Raw genomic sequence first — 17,858 nt, 5'->3', positions numbered from 1 at the left:
TACTTCCATGAAACCGGATGAAGAAACTGCATATACTATATAGGATATTAAATGTGTGTCTGTCTGTATGTATGTAATTGTAAGCGTGTGTATATGCACATGTATAGGTATATACACATATATGAAAAGCAGTATAATTCTTACAGCATCCACTGACATCGTCTTTCGCCTATTATGGGTCAAACATCACTTGTTCGTATCTCGTTAAGCTGTAACAGTAGCCCCTGCACGTGCCGGCCACTCGCCACGTTTTTGCTCCTTCGCCACCAGACTCCTCAATGGACGACTCTCACGCTCTCTCTACTACAGCAAAAATAAAGCTCGATCCGTTAAAGCATTAATAACAATCGGCTGCATTAACCACACCAGACTTCGCTGCGTGTCTGTTCTCCGGATGGGCTCCACTATTACACTCTTGTTCCTCGGCAAGAGAAAAACATGGCGTGTTATCACCGAATACAAAAACACGAGCTTAGGGTGTGATGAGGAACGGTCTCATGAATGTAGAATTAGGAGGAACGCACCCGCAGCGTGTCGAACATGCGGAGGAGGCTGCAGGAGGCCTTCACCTCCCACCCTTCCCCTTCACTCTTCTTCGTACTCCTTGTCATCTCTGAGTGATGCCTGTCACCCTGCTCACCCACTTTCATCGTTTACAGAAAAGGGACCACGAAGAGAGGACGCCAAGAGCACGAAAAGATGATGGAAGGACCACGAAGGACGATGGAAGGTCCACGAGGCTTGCACTGGCTAAATCAGGCCTCCTCGTTTTGCATAATGGCTGGCCGTTCGGGACCTCGTCTCGGGCCATCAATCCCTTTCGATCTGCACGTGCATGATGTCACCCCGCCCCCCGCCCACCACCACCAACGACATCTGGTACACGAAAGTGGTTTTATACGCATTTTCTTTTTTCTTTCTACTTGGCTGCTTGTTGGAGGAAGTCAAGCGCATCATGAGCCGGTGTCCCTTTCCCTTGGCGCCACAATACCTCGTTTAGCCCCTTTCCAGGTCATTATCCCTCCATCATTCAGTATACATTGTCAATCATGCCTTTGCTAACCTAAATTTCGCATTAGAATGGTACGTGCCAAGGCTTGTCTCATATAAAGTCATCGTATGCTCTTACACTTCTTAAAGAGCCCCCTCCCCCCTCTCCCACCCTTCGCATCTAGTGTTACTATAAATAACTATACTTGATGACGACGATCACTTCTATATTCAGCCCAATGTGAGGTTATAAGAACTGAGACCCATAATTATTCACAAACTGATTAAGATAATTAGCGAAAGCAATTGCATAAGAAATACACCATCACTGTGAAAACCACGTGGCCTTGCCGAAAGGAAGATAAAAACCAAAGAATCCCACTTTCACCCGCGGTCGTTTCAACCACACGGCATTGTCATCCAATCGGAGTGGAAATGGGACTCCGCCGTTCTGAGACGGTGTTTACGTCTCTAAAGCTACTCGTACGTCTCTCGCGGAAGCCGAGGCGTCGGAACGGACATTCTTCCGCCGCCACTCTCGGATTCCGCGAGTTATTCCCCCGAATTCCCGAGCCAAACACACCGGATCAAATTCCTCGGAAATCGGTCAGTCGGCGAGCGATCGCGAACGGCCCCCAAATACGCGACGCGAGGCGCACCCGAGCGTGACCGCCACGGACCCTCCGCCACTCGACTCCAATTACTCGCGGTGTGAGAAACACCGTAATTAATTGACCGGAGCTTAAAAAACGGGAGTCCAATCACTGAAGTCCTTCTAACAGTTTTTTTAGCCAACGAGCAAGGCAATGGCGCAACGTTAATGGCCTCGAGTGAAAGTGCACGCGAGGGGAAGGGAGGCGAGAATGCACGCGAGAGCCAGGTCACGCTGCCGACACGCACGCTCCCCCAAAGGGCAGGCCGCACTCGGTGGGCTCAGCTAGTGGCAGGCCTCGGTCCTCGTTCGTTAAGTGAACAGCGACTTGTGGAAGGGAACAGCACATAAATCCCCCATTCTCTCAACGAAGTTATGCCTAGAAAACGGTATATTTCTAAAACCTACGCCAGATGGTGTGAATGGGCATGAACCTCCCCCATCTCCTACCCCATCATTCTACCCACCCTTCACCTGAGCTCACAGAGGCACGTCAAGCATCCAGGTTCCGGTGAACGTAAACACTGGCTCCAAAAGGCCAGCTGCCACTCAGCTACTGGATATGCACGCCACTCCTAAGCATCGCATCTCTACTTGCCTGTTTGTCTGTGTTTCTAAACACTGAAGATAAATGAATGAACGAAAAAACTAATAAATCGATCACTAAGTAAGAAAACCCAAAAAGAAAAGGCACAGACTCTTAGAGCGCTGGACAAAAACTCGTAATAAATTAAACCCCATCACAACCCCCTCCTCGTAAAACCCCAGCAGACCATTAAAAAAGAGACCCACAAAGACCAGGGCATCTCAGGCGATCGGGGAAGCCTCTCGGGCGCACAAAACATCCTTAGAAGCGGCTCTTAAGGACAGCTTCCCCCCAGGACAAGGAGGAGCCACCACATACACAAGAGCCACAGGTCGTCGGCTCTAATGGCTTTACGGCGGGTGTTTTATAGGGAGCGATAAGGGAAACTAACCCTTAAGTACGAGGGTGATACAGGGCGCGTAGGCACGGCAGCGATGTGAGGGTCTTCAGGCGCGTTCGGACGGAATTATCTCGGGCAGCGCAATCTTATCACGAAAGTAATATGTTGTGTAATCTGCCATCCAGACGTGTGATGCCAGTCACATATTACACAGCTGACTGAATGTTTATATAAAATCATTTATCATTATGCTATCAGACTCACGCAATGACAAGTATTTTCAGCTTAAACATTTTTTAATGCCGACACATATCATAAATGTGAACTGAATTACACATAATCTGTTTTGGTAAAACCACAAAACTTTTTAACTGTAGTCTTTTTTCACAATCCCTCCATGCATAGTGAACAACCCTGCATAGCGTTATTCAACACAAAAAATATTTTTTGTACATTACGACTATCTTCTACATTGGAGGAAACTGATTCTTCAAAATAAACAGAAAATAATGACGACACTGCTAAATAAAACTCCGGAAAGTCAAAGAAGTGACACATGTTATCACTCACAATCAGATGGAGTAAGAACTAGCATTTAAAAGGTTTTCCTATCTGGCCTTTCCGCCGCCATGCAACAGCGAGGTGACAAAGACGTTGCATCACCGATCAGTGAAAACCATCTGCAATAATTAATGTTTTCCATGTGGCTTGCATCACCGAATGATTTTTCTTTCTTCATTCCTCCCTCCCTTTCTCTCACGCTTCCCGCCTCTCTTCCCTCTCTCCTCTTTCCCTCCATCCCTCTACCTCACCCTACTCCTCCCTCCGTCTCCCTCTTCCATACCCTCTTCCCCCACTTCGCGCAATCGTTCATAAGCATCAACGTTAATCTAGATCCCGCGATAATCTTGTCTGCTGGTGCATGAGATCACCCCTGACCGCATGGCCGATCCTATTAACCTCCGCGGGGGCATTGCACAGGCCAGTCCTCCGGGGCACATTATCATGGCCTTCCCAGTGTGCCCACAAAGTCAATCAACTTTTTTTTTAAATGGGTGATGCACTCTATAATCATCTCAAGACTATAGTGTACATCCTTTCAAAGCTATGCAGACATGGAAAGCTACCTGGAAGACTATATATACATACATATGTTGTATATGTATACAAGAAAATTACTTCATATCGTCGCTCCTCAAAATACAATGACATCATTCGCATCAGATAACACTTCGATGAGGAGGAAATGCGATCTCCCAAGATAATGAATCAACAGCTATCTCTCGAACCCTCTTCAATCTCCACGCAGAGAAAATCAATAAGTGGCGCAAAGAAAATCAATAAGTGACGAAAGCCCAAGACCTGATCCGAGACCGGAGGATTCGCTCCCATCTCGACCCCGGGGCACACACCTTATGACCCCCGAAATTAATTACTATCAATCCCTTACAAGTTTTTCAGTCCGAGTTCAAGTCTGAGAGCACGGCATATCAATAATAGAAGACCTCTACCTATCCATTTTTATATTTCCATATACCTTTTAGCATGAAAAAGCAAATTTTGTGTTTGGGCGAGCGAGCAACTTCAGACACAAACTAGACAGTTGAATGGCAGGATACAGCTATGATGTCAACTCGTGAGCCAACTCTTTTAATAAATCAGAACCGTTTGTCTTCTGCTAAACGTCTTGACATCGCGACCATCTTCATATATTGCGAGGCCAACTTTCTAATTCAAACAATACATGGCACGGTCTCGTGATCAACTAAATTGCATAAAAATGACGACCGAAAGTAGCATCAAAAGAGCGGGGCATCCCCAAAAAGTGGAAGAGGGCCCGGTGGCACCATGGGACGGTGCCAGACATGGGTGCCAACCCCATGATGAAGCTTATAGCGACACCCTGGCACTCTCAAACCCTTTCCTTGGTTTCTTTGTACCCCATTCGCTTTCCTATATAAACAATAACATAAACCACTTTATTATATTTATAAATATATATGCCATGCTATGGTGCCGGCTTCAGCAAATGTCAACACGCCTTAACAAGCGCGTTTCTTCCCACGCTCTTTCGCCATGCCTTGTTAACAATGTAAATGACTGCAGCTTTTATATGAGTAGTAATTGTGACTACAAAGTCAAGCTCGTTAATCGCTAAGGTTCAAGTGCTTGCAGGGATCACGGACCCAAGATGAGAGAAAATACTTTATTTAGCCTTACCATAATGAAGCAAATTACGGAGGGAAAAAATACGTATAAAACATTTACATGCGTTCATAATTTTACCGAAAGAAAAGGTTGGGAATATTTTACGCCAAGACAGTCAGTGGGAGTGCCGTAGTGCCAGGCAGGGTAAGGGCAGGGGTAAGGAGAAGAGGTTAGGGTAGGGGGTAGCACAGCAAGGGGAGAAGCGTGAGGAGGAGGGGAGGGGGAGGGGGGATGGAGGGTAGGGCACAACGGCACTCCCAGACGCTGCCGAGGGTGATATCACGGCCAGAAATCCCTCCACCTGGTAACGTGGCTCTCTCCCCCTCCCGCTCTATCTTCTTCACTCCCTAATCCGTCGATCTTACACCTTCATCACTCTCCTCCATTCTTCCATAATTTCACATGAGTATTCTACCTCGAGGGTCTACGTAGCTCTATCCCCTACAACTACACCATCGCATAGCATCCTTGCCACAAACTACTTGGCAACCAGACTACCTGGGACTACCTCACGCCACTACTGAACCTCACTGCTTCACTTCAACTGCCTCACGTTACCTCACTCTTCACACTAAACTTAAAACCCCTGAAAGAGGTAAACACTATAAAGCGGTGAAGACGCTATCCAAACACTAAGGGGAGTTTTCATGAATGAACGAACACTGCGTTTGTATCTTACAGGGTGAGAAGGGGAGAAAAAATTCAATAAAGTAAATCCTGAGTCTTGGCATGGCGACGTTTTCATGTGAGCCCTCCCCCCCCCCTCCCCCTCTCCTACTCCCCTCTTCATGCCCGGCGGGACAAGAAGAGGGAGGCTGAAGAACGGGGCGAGAGGAAATAAAAGCACAGTGAAAGAAAGATTAATGTTTCGGCGTTTGGGGCACGCTGGGAGATGGAGAGGGAGAGAGGGAAAGAGTGGGAGATAGAGAGGGAGGGAGTGGGATAGAGAGAGGGATAGAGAGGGATAGAGAGGGATAGAGAGAGATAGAGACAGAGATAGAGACATAGAGAGAGGGAGAGAGAGAGAGAGAGAAAGAAAAAAAGAAAGAAAGAAAGAAAGAAAGAAAGGAAGAAAGAAAGAAAGAAAGAAAGAAAGAAAGAAAGAAAGAAAGAAAGAAAGAAAGAAAGAAAGAAAGAAAGAAAGAAAGAAAGAAAGAAAGAGAGAGAGAGAGAGAGAGAGAGAGAGAGAGAGAGAGAGAGAGAAAGAAAGAAAGAAGGAAAGAGAGAGAGAAAGAAATATAGAATGGAAAAAAGGTGAAAGGCGTTTCGAAAGGAAAACAGGAATCGGAGCACATAGAATTAGAAACTGGAGAAAGGGAGAGAACGAGAGAAAAAAATAACGTGACAGTAAGCAAAAAAAAAAAGAAAAGAAAAGAAAAAAGGGAGGGGGTGGAAACAGAGCATGCAAATACGAAGTCTCGTGTAACGGAAACGGACCCGCGGGTGCTCCACTACCCTTCTGACAATCCCCTCATTCGCATTACAGCCCCTCCCCCTCCCCCTCCCCCTCCCCCTCCCCTGCCGACTCTTCCCGCTCAAACGACGCCCCACAGACGGCCCGAGACGTTACAGCGCCACCATCAACTCGCTCTACCTTCGTTCAATTCACCGAGAGAGAAAAGAAACCCTAGAAGAAGCCCTTCCCCGATTCCAAAAGGAAGTGCAAACCTGCCTGCTCGTAACACAAACCCAATGAATGAAACTGGAAGCAGTATTTTTTCACACGGAACAAATGACTCTCCCTCCGCCCTCCAACAGTCGCTGCTGCTGACCCCCCCCCCCCCACCTGCCCTTCCCTTCCCCTCCCCCCAACGATTTCCCACCCCCTCGCCGTGTCCGCACAAACTATTTCCCTTCCGCTCCCCCGACCTCGCTTTGCTCACTTATTCGTCCTTTTGAGTGGCATTTCCATTCCTCTTTTCGAAGGAAAATAAACTGTGGAACATGAGGAGGAGGATGCTACTCCTTTTAAAATGAGGGAAGACTTTTTTCTTCCTAGAGATTATAGGAAAAGAGAAGAGTGAAGCCGGAGTGACGACGCTGAGCGCATATTACAAAGCAGGGCGTAAAAGGGCGGGCTGAGGAATGTAGCATTTGACAGCCCGTTTGCCTGACTCCGCTTGCCGTCGGCGCCTTCATGCAAATCATTTATCCGCGACCAGCTTTTTGCCCGATTCTCGCCATTTCTCGCGGCTAGCGAACTGACCGACTCGAAGAAAAAATAGTTTTGCCCTGAGGAGTCAACATTCCTCATCCTCGTCCCTCACTCGAGCAGCCAACCTGGTACTGCCGCCCTGGCTTTCCCGGATCTCTCGTGCTTGCCTCGGTTTAGCGGTCAGCAACACGGTAGATGTGTTGTGAGCTCGCGGCCGAAGCCAAAGCCATGACTCATAATTGCTTCCTTTCACAAGTTTCGCCCGGCCCGCACATGCCGCTCGCACAAAGACGCACTTCGCACCTGCAGACATGAGCATTCATCCCGATAACTCCCGCCTTAAAGGGCTTTGTGTATGTTTTAAACATGATCAGCAGAGCAAAGAATTGAACAGCCCTGGGGGCCCATAAAGCACTCAGCCCTAAGATGAGAGAGATGCGCAAGCAAAGACATGATAAGGCTCTCCAGCGCTCGACTTACAGTTCTTTCTGTTGAAGTCCTCGTCGAAAGGAATGCCAAGGGCGCGCCGAATCCTCTGCGCGTCGGCCTCGTCGTCCTCGATGGTCCCCGATGCTATGCTGAGGGGGGCGTGGTTATACTTGTAGGCTTCCTTCCTCCTACTGACTGTCTGCATGGGCGCTGCGAGGCTGATCTTGCGCGAGGGCCTTGCAGCAGGCAGCGGAGACAGCCTCGGCGCCTCGTAGGAGGAGTGGCGTCGTATCTTCTCCTTCGGGGGGTTCAGGCCGTCCCCGAGGGTCGCTTCGGTGGCCGGGGATGCACTTGCCCCGCCGTGGTCCTTGCCGGTGGCCGGAGGCTTCGCGGAATCCTCCAGTTCTTCCACAATGAACAGACTGTGTGTCGCGGCCCCCTTATCGTTTGCTTCGCTGGCGGGGGCGCTCGACACGTCGGCCAGACTCTCAGAGAGAGCTGGGGGGTCGAACTTACGATTATCTACGTTCTCCATGTCAGCGGTTCGGTTCACAAGCTAGACGCGAATACAAAGTAGATACTCGGTAACTGAATCACCACAACCACCACCACCACAAACCCAGCGCGCAACTCAGAGCGAAGTTATATGAATAAAGTCGGTATTGCAGAGCCGGCCTCGGCTGATCCACTACCGGACTGGGCTGAACCACTACTGCACGCAACTACTGTGATGCTGCCTCCATCGTGGCTGCAGTGGGACTGGTCGAGGATTGTTAACTCAGGATATGACATCAACTTTTCATGCCACCGCAGTTACCTAATCATCACATCTCACGCCGCCACCTAAACAGTTTCCTTTAACCTTTTTACCATACTATTACACTCAATTGTGAGATTCTAATTCAGTACCAATAAATTTTGCATTCCTGCCACATGACACTATCATCTTCCAATGTATAGCAATAATATGATCCAAAATATATAAATAAATAAACACCGTCAACACGAGTTATCACTCACTTAAGCCCTAAGATAATAAAATCGAGAGCGATGACTAAATCAAATTCCCATCTCAGTACAGTCTTGGCACTCGGGGAGGGCACAACCCTCGCACCTCCTCCTCCCCCTCCCCCTCCTCTTCCTCTCGCTCGGTTTCGGAGGGGAATGAGGGAAAAGGGGAAAAAATAAGACTACCTAAGCACAGCCGGATAAATCACAATCACGTGACTGAGGACTTCCCGACGCCACGTGCACCTCGCCGTTCCCGCCGTCGCTCCCGCCCGCTCCACGACCGACAACAAAGGTGAGCCGTGGTTGCGGTTTGAGTCAGGGGGAGACATTCTCACCCTGGCGCAGCAGACGAGCAGTGGGGTAGACGAGACACGGGGGAAAGGGACTAAATGCAGCTAAAAAAAAGGGGGAAAAAAAGAGACGTGCCGTGCGTGGCTTTCGCTGAAGACGCCTCGTCAGCCACTGCGAGAACTGAACTCGGGACTTCTCTCGAACACCAATGCTGTCAGCGTAACCTTCATCTACGAGCTTTACCTTTAACCCACTCTATTCAATTGCAGATGATTATCCGATTAAAGGATTGTGGGCTTTGGATGTTGCGTGCTGTATTGCATGCACAACAACAGCATAAATCTTTGGCGTTGTTACAACTAGAATGATAAACTGAACATTTTAGAAGCCATTGAGTGTACAAACTATTATCCTTGATATATCGGGTGGTTTCCTGTGCATTATAATGAACTGATAATTAAAAGTAAACATATATACATATATATGACACGACATGAAGTATACAAAGATATTCATGATATACTGCGTTATTTCCTGCGTACCATTTGAGAATAGAGATAAACATTTATGCGCACTAAGTTTCGTGTACAGTGTACTTACACATACACACACGCACATGTATGTATGTATGAATGTATTATGTATACACAGACACACACGCACTATATATATATATATATATATATATATATATATATATATATATATATATATATATATATATATAGAGAGAGAGAGAGAGAGAGAGAGAGAGAGAGAGAGAGAGAGAGAGAGAGAGAGAGAGAGAGAGAGAGAGAGAGAGAGAGAGAAAGAGAGAGAGAGAGAGAGAGAGAGAGAGAGAGAGAGAGAGAGAGAGAGAGAGAGAGAAAGAGAGAGAGAGAGAGAGAGAGAGAGAGAGAGAGAGAGAGAGAGAGAGAGAGAAAGAGAAAGAGACTAAATATATTCGAAATGTGTTAAGTGGTTTCCTGTGCATTAGGCGGCATTCCTTTGAGAAGAGTTGATTGTACAACCACCGCTTATTGTTAACCTTTCCGTGCCTTGATTCATCATGTTTCATCATACCTGGGAAACACCCGACTGACCACATTCCTGCTCCTGCTCCTTCCTGAAGATGCCGGAGGTCCTCCCCATTACATATGATATATAGAGTTCATTATCCAGAATGGGGAAAATGCAGATAAATTGATGAAATGCAAAGGCTTTAACCGCGAAACGATTACACAAAGTTAACCTTGACAAGCGGAACAGCTAGCAACAAAAACGTTCGGCTGAAGAAACGTTTGTGAGAAGCCCTGGCTCCACCCTCGGCTCACCTACAGAGACCTTCCTGCAAACAATGCTGCAACGACGGTCATAAAACCCACTAAAGTGTGACAAAAAGCCCGTATTGCAACACTGCGCATTTGCTACGGCAGCAACCATGGTAAAAAAGGAGACGCCCAACTTATGTTATTTGTATTTATAATAGTTTCCCCCTCTCCCTCTTTCTTTCTTTCTTCCTTCCTTTCTATTTTTCTTTCTTTCCCTTTTTCCTTCTCTCCCCCTAACCCTCTCTACCCCTAACTCTACCTCTACATCTCCTTCTCCTTCTACCTCTCCCTTTACTTCTCTCTCTCCCTCTCCCTCTCCCTCTCCGTCTCCCTCGCCCTCTCCCACTCCCTCTCCCACTCCCTCTCCCACTCCCTCTCCCTCTCTCCCCCTCTCCCTCCCTCCCTAAAGATACGTAGGTCCCCGCCCCCTCAACTTTTTTCTCACGTCACATCTAACTCACTTACCACATCGTGAGTGCCACTCGTCATCTAGACTATAATCTCGGTCTGAACGTTATGAAGCCTCCTCCACCCAGAAATAAACCCCCTCCGTCTCACACTGCATTGCTATCTCTCCCTTCATATCTCCCTTACTATTAATACTAGACCATATCCCTTGACGTCTTCCTTTTTCCTCGGTAATCCCTATCCGCCCATCCCACTTCCACATCCGTTCTCAGACCTATTCCCTTCCGCCTACACCCTAGTTTGCACTAATTTCCTCCTCACCTGCTTGATTCGCCCTTCTTTCACCTTTCTTTCTCTTCCTATACTCTAAACCCGCCGCGATCTCGATCTCCCCGATAAACAGTTGATGAAATGTCACTCAAAAATATATATTTAAATAAGTGACACACTTTCGCCCTCCCTTATAGCCTACCATCTACCCCTCACCCACAGCTCTAACCGAAACATCTACCAGCATAACCTGCCTCAGCCACCTCCTCCTACGCCCGCCCTAAAACAAGCACCCTCACCCACACCCAGCCCGCAGGTTATAAGGAGCAGGAGCACCCCGCCCACAGTCTAAACACCGTTCCGTCACACGCACTTTGTTCCTAGCCTCTTCCTGTTTGAATCGCATGCACGCACGCATGCACACACGCACTTATATATGCACACACGCTCCGCTGCCTGCCGTCCATGATTCCCTCATCCACACACACAAACACATTGCATTAATCTAATACTATATGCCTCTCTTAAAACCATAAAATTCCCCAAAACCTTACAACCCTCTTTTACAAACAGAACGTGCCTAATACGAGGACGCGCGCGCGTGTGTCCTACGAGGAGGTAACAGGAATAGGAAATTAAGCCCCTCCCCCTTCCCCCCCCTCACCGCCCGGAAGGATCTTCGCCACACAGGTATGTAGTCTGCCCGGCCAAGAGGAACTGCTCCCTACAACGGCCGCGGCCACATGTTCGTACTGGGATATCAGACGTATTTACTTTCCGGGAATGCGTGCTGGGATGGCGCTGGCTGGGGGCGCTGGAGCTTCGTGCCATCTTGGAACCATTTACGCAGCATTTATTGGCGTCTGTTGGGGTGTTCGCACGAGGGAGATAGGAACTGATTGACCGACTGATTGTTTATTGATATAACGTTATACAGAGAGAGAGGGAACGAGAGAAGGGAAGAGGGAGCGAGAGAGAGAGAGAGAGAGAGAGAGAGAGAGAGAAAGAGAGAGAGAGAGAGAGAGAGAGAGAGAGAGAGAGAGAGAGAGAGAGAGAGAGAGATAGAAAGAGAGAGACAGAGAGAGAGAGAGAGAGAAGAGAGAGAGAGAGAGAGAGAGAGAGAGAGTGAGAGAGAGGGAGAGAGAGTAAAGTGCGAGATGAAGAGGGAGGGAGGGAGGGAGGGAGGGAGGGAGGGAGGGAGGGAGGGAGACAGAAAGAGAGAGAGATAGAGGGGGGAGGGAGAGAGAGAGAGGGGAATAAAAAGAAGAGGAAGAAGAGAGAGAGGGATTAAGACACAGAAACCAAAATAGAACCTAAGACAGAAGATTGAATGTGTCTGTGTCATAAACAAAGCCGATATACCTCTCAGATTCCCCTAAACAAGCGAAGTGCATCATCCACAGTGACTCACCCGACCAACACATACACTTGTGACCTAATCCACACTCTCGTTTTCACAGATCCCCAGAAGACAGCAGCGAGAGCGCAGCCACAGGTGTTCAGAAGGCACCTGCTGCAGACAGATGTGTGTCACTGGGGCGGATCGTTGGTCTCCTTCCCCCATACTCTGGTTGCGAAACCCAAGTCCACCTTATCCACGCAAGCAGTGACGGCAAATAAAACATACGGATGGATTGCCATGGATTACAGGTTTGTGTGTCTGCCATAAGGGTTCCCTTCGTTAAATTGTCAATGAAGACGTGAGCCTCTTTCCTTGATGTCTACTAATGGCCTTAAGCAAAAATATTTCACTGAAGCCCTATTTCATTATTTCAAGAATTCATTATTTAGAAAACTGACTTGGATTAATTGAGCAAAACATGTTCTTACAGCTGTGCCTTCTCTTGAAAAATGTTTCTCATGTCTCACTTCTTTTCCATGCCTCCCCTCTCCTTCCTCCTCCTGCATGATTCTTCTCCCTTTCCCCCTCCCTCTCCTCCCAAGACTCGCCTCTCTTGCTCCCCCTCCAAAAGGCAGACAAAATATCCAATTTGCGAACCCTTTTCCAGCCCTTAACCCCTTTATCTTGGTATCCCATACACCCTCCCGCCCCGCCCACCCTTCGCCTGCCCTCCCGTCACGAGACCCTGGTGAGTCCGCCCACAAACAGGTGCTCGAGGCGGTAAGGATCAGTAGGACACTCGCCTTGGGCCGGTTATCTCTTGATTTGTCAGCCCTGGGCCACGGGAACCCCCGGGTGTCAGGTATCGTCTCTAGGGGTGAGCCAGGGTTCAGATACCAAGTATGCATGTCAGCTACATGGACAGATAACTTCTAAAGAGATGCTGTAAAAATGTAATGAGTATACGGTAGTACAAGTAGGTATATGTGTGCCTTTTTAAGCATGCATATACAGATGCATGTATGAATGTATGTATATATGTATCTAAGTATGTGTATATACAGACATTATATATATATATATATATATATATATATATATATATATATATATATATATATATATATATATGTATGTATATATATATGCATGTATGGATGGATGGATATATACAGACATATATATGTATGTATATATATATATATGTATATATACATGTATGTATGTGTGTGTGTGTGTATATATATGTGTGTGTGTATGTATGTGTATATGTGTGTGTGTGTGTGTGTGTGTGTGTGTGTGTGTGTGTGTGTGTGTGTGTGTGTGTATGTGTGTATGTGTGTATGTGTGTGTGTGTGTGTGTGTGTGTGTGTGTGTGTGTGTGTGTGTGTGTGTGTGTGTGTGTGTGTGTGTGTGTGTGTGTGTGTGTGTGTGTGTGTGTGTATTTTTTTTATCTATATGTATGTATATACACACATAGATGGTAGATGAATAGATATAGATAGATATACACGTATATACATACACATAACATATATACATATGTATATATGTATATATACATACATATATATGTCTGTATATATCCATCCATCCATACATGCATATATATATATATATATATATATATATATATATATATATATATATATATATATATATAAAGTATATATATATATATATGTAGATATATATATATATATATGTGTGTGTGTGTGTGTGTGTGTGTGTGTGTGTGTGTGTGTGTGTGTGTGTGTGTGTGTGTGTGTGTGTGTGTGTGTGTGTGTACATATGCATATATATATACATATATACATATATACATGTACATATACATATTTACATGTACATGTACATATACACATATACATGTACATATACATACATACATGTACATATACATATATACATGTACATATACATATATACATGTGTGTGTGTACATATACATATATACATGTACATATACATATATACATGTACATATACATATATACATGTACATATACATATATACATGTACATATACATATATACATGTACATATACATATATACATGTACATATACATATATACACGTACATATACATATATACACGAATATATATGTGTGTGTGTGTGTGTGTGTGTGTGTGTGTGTGTGTGTGGTGTGTGTGTGTGTGTGTATGTATGTATGTATGTGTATGTATGTATGTAACATGTGTGTATGTGTGTATGTATACATGTACATATACATGTATATAAATGTACATATATATATATTTGTGTGTGTGTGTGTGTGTGTGTGTGTGTGTGTGTGTGTGTGTGTGTGTGTGTGTGTGTGTGTGTGTGTGTGTGTGTGTGTGTGTGTGTGTGTGTGTGGATGTATATACATATATACATGCATATACATACATACACATATACGTGCATATTCATACATACATATATACGTGCATATACATACATACATATATACGTGCATATACATACATACATATATACGTGCATATACATACATATATACGTCCATATACATACATACATATATACGTCCATATACATACATACATATATACGTGCATATACATACATACATATATACGTGCATATACATACATACATATACATATCCATACATATACATATAAAAACATATATATATATACATACATGCATATACAAACATATATATATACATACATACATATACAAACATATATACATATATATATATATACATAAATACATATATATATCCATTCATATACATACACATACATACATTACATATATATATATATATATATATATATATATATATATATATATATATATATATATATATATATATATATATATACATATATATATATATATATATATATATATATATATATGCATGTATATGCATGTATATGTATATATATGTATATAAGTATATATGTATGTATATGAATGTGTATGTACGTATATAAAAAAACATAACATCCGCAAAGCTAGTCCATTTTCAACTTGCATAGAACTTTGAGCAGTCACAAATGTCAAATATAGGTCATCCCAACAAAGTCCTCGTGCCATCAAAGCGTGACAGGAGCCTCACGTCCTAAAAGGTCAAACTGCTTGAATATCACCATCATTATCTCCCGCAGCTTATGCTCCCCCACTGGTCAAAACCAACCTACTTTTCCAAAATGTAAAATAATGACAACATCTTACTTACTAAAACTACTTGATTGAACCTTTAAGAAGCAGATGATCAAGTAAAATGAAAACAAATTTGAACATAGTGCTGCCTGTCTGCTCACATGGGGTCACTTGGTCTTATTTCCACACACGTACAGAATAGCTAAAAATTGTGTAAAATGCAGCACACGACATATTTTTAGACAGTGGCATGATCTACAGCGAATTCCTGCAGTGTACTCTATGATACTATTAGACCCCGATGCATGACCCATGTATAATGACTATGGTTACATATTCATGACAACAGACATTCCACAGAAAATCATCTACACCCACAGCTACTGCCTGCACAAAAGCATGCCAAGATATCAAGTTCACCCTACAGGCTTCTACAGGTTCTTTATAGCGCGGTTCAGTGTGTCCTACATCCTTAGCGTCTGTTGAACCGTCCCACCTCAAACAGGGTAACAGAGTATATATGTAGACGAGACAGACGAGGGACAGGTAAGTAAACATTGCGTACGATCACTGTTAGTATAATGGTAACAAAATGAACATAACACGACAGTTACACGACATGGAACATTGCAAAGTAATACCATTAATGATAAAAATCATAATGAACGAAAAACTGAAAGGTATGCATTCTACAAAGGCAGAATGGTCATGAGCAGCGCTAGCGGGGCCACAGCAGCACACACAAGCCCGCGCTCCCACCTGCGTCCAACCAACAGGTGCCTCTCCAGGTAAGCAGCACACGAACGCACCACCGCCCTTGCCCGACCCTCAGACGGGCAACAGAACACTGTAAGAGTGCAAGTTCAACTTGTGTTTTCTCCCGTCGCGCCATTTGTCACTCCAACAAAAATTGTAAACTCAAGCCTGGCGCTCGGGGGGATTTACTTTGCAATTGTGGCGTAAAAGGCGGGCTAAGCCTGGTGTTGACAATGCAGCTGTTGCCTGTCTGAGAGACGGGTGACACAGAGGGTGCTGCAGAGGTGTGCAAGGTGGTACACGGCACGCAACACACCCATGCACGTTATGCACGTGACGCGTCCGACCGTACCTATCAACTGGTAGATGTTGAGAGTGTAGACTATACCTTTGAACTTGCAGAGAGACTCTTCATAGCCGCCAAAGGTCTTGAAGTCGGCACCTGTATTATGCCCATCACGGGTACCATTTGCCCGGGCCTCCGCCGGGTCGAAGCCCAGCCGGTCCTTGTAGTAGTGTTGAGTTGACGACATTGTTGTGGTGTGTTGGCACCAATCTCCGGGTTTGAGAGGTCCAACACAGAGGGCAGAGAGGAGGACAGGAGCGAAAAGAGAGCACCAGTTTACTCGCTTGAGAAGTCACTAGAACCACGAGACTACTAAGTATGAGTGTCGCGGGGCTAACACCACCACCACCGCACCCGCCGCACACCGCCTGACTCACGGGCTAACTGACTGCCTGGTGGCTGGGTCCCGCGGCCTACACTACCCACTCTCTCTCTCTCTCTCTCACTCCCCGCCCACACCACTCTCCTCTCCTCCTGGGTACCCCCTCACCCTGCCCAACTCCCGCGGTCTTGCCCACCTTCACAGGACTCGCACTCCCCCTCTCCCCCGCCGGGTCCTCGCCTCGCACACACACACCTGCGCCCTCAGCGTACTGCAGGAGGGCGGTGGGTGCAGGGGACCGTCCACACCACGAGCCAACTCCACACTGGCTCGCAGCCCGCAGGCACACACAACAGCCCCGCGGCCACAAGACGCTCCGACAACACGACCACGGGGAGCACTAAACTCAACGGTCGGGCGCTCACGTTAATAGCCGCTCCTACGCGCACGCCGGGACATGGCAGCCTCTACGCGGACGGACGCTGGCCGGCCCGTCGGCGGCACCTTCAGGAAGAGGAGGAAGGGCGGGGAGGATGTGGGTGTCGCGGGCGTGGCTTTGGGGAGAGGCGGCAACACTCGACTGGCAGCGCTCGCCACACTTCACCTGTGTTCCTCCTGACACACCTGCCGCCGCAACGCCGACACGTAATACGGCTACGTCATCCACTGCCTCGCTCCTCTACTCGCTAAACGCTTAATAGCGCTCGCTGCACGCTGACTTCATTCACACTAAGTATGTGTTTCCTGTCGTTCGTTTATTTCCATTGGCCCCTGAATATCTTATCTGGCCCAATGTACGTTCCTTTGTATGTATGCTAAACAATAAAACCGAATACTTGAGATAGACAATGCATGTTATCAACTCATATCAGTCCGTTTTAAATAAAATAATCTATAAAAAACGGCCCCTAACCCGGAAGGTTGAACTAGGAATGCTTGACAATGACGTCACACATGCATCCCGGACCCACGTCATCGACACGTCACGGATCTTTGGTTATTCCCTCCCCCGACTCGCGCCCAAACGGAGGAGAATTATACGCGACTTTCCCGCCAGTTCTTTTCCTTCTTTTCGCCAACGGACAACCTCGCCCATCCTCTTCCTGCTGACCTTTCTGACACATCTGTCATTATCATAGATATAATAAAGAAAGACTTTTTTTTAATCAGGATATAATAAAGAAAGAAAAAAAGTGTTTAAAAAATCCACGGGACCAAGTCTATCCCTCGGGTGATTGGTGTCTTCCTTGCTATTGTTTCCCTCCGTGTGATCTATTCCAACGTCACTCATTCATCAGATTTATACATACAATCT

The 17,858-nt window shown here is 46.0% G+C and overlaps 1 protein-coding gene and 1 long non-coding RNA gene across 54 annotated transcripts in view; one reads left to right on the top strand and one right to left on the bottom strand.

The window, feature by feature from the left end:
• Positions 1–17,858, bottom strand: part of shot (dystonin-like protein short stop) — a 433,523-nt gene that overhangs the window by 197,056 nt on the left and 218,609 nt on the right. For 6 of the 47 annotated variants that reach the window (XM_070131183.1, XM_070131187.1, XM_070131186.1 and 3 more), the window contains exon 1: positions 7,412–8,334. The exons of 3 other annotated variants lie outside the window; for them this stretch is intronic. In XM_070131183.1, coding sequence (XP_069987284.1) covers positions 7,412–7,895 — 484 coding nt within the window. In that variant the 5' untranslated portion in view covers positions 7,896–8,334. Of the gene's footprint in view, positions 1–7,411; positions 8,345–8,706; positions 8,847–16,263; positions 17,388–17,858 lie in introns of those variants that run through there. 38 more of the 47 variants (XM_070131204.1, XM_070131209.1, XM_070131207.1 and 35 more) reach the window with 18 other exon arrangements.
• The window catches only part of LOC138864379 (uncharacterized), a 17,578-nt gene continuing 8,154 nt past the window's right edge, over positions 8,435–17,858 (top strand). Inside the window, exons 1-5 of one of the 7 annotated variants that reach the window (XR_011399140.1) lie at positions 8,435–8,663; positions 11,224–11,340; positions 12,111–12,300; positions 15,480–15,665; positions 15,821–15,907. This is a non-coding gene — a long non-coding RNA (uncharacterized lncRNA). Of the gene's footprint in view, positions 8,664–11,223; positions 11,341–12,110; positions 12,301–15,479; positions 15,908–17,858 lie in introns of all 7 variants that reach the window. The other 6 variants (XR_011399139.1, XR_011399138.1, XR_011399136.1 and 3 more) reach the window with 6 other exon arrangements.

This window comes from Penaeus vannamei, chromosome 16 (assembly GCF_042767895.1).
Source record: "Penaeus vannamei isolate JL-2024 chromosome 16, ASM4276789v1, whole genome shotgun sequence".
NCBI lineage: Eukaryota > Metazoa > Arthropoda > Malacostraca > Decapoda > Penaeidae > Penaeus > Penaeus vannamei.
This window is presented reverse-complemented; position numbering and strand designations above follow the sequence as displayed.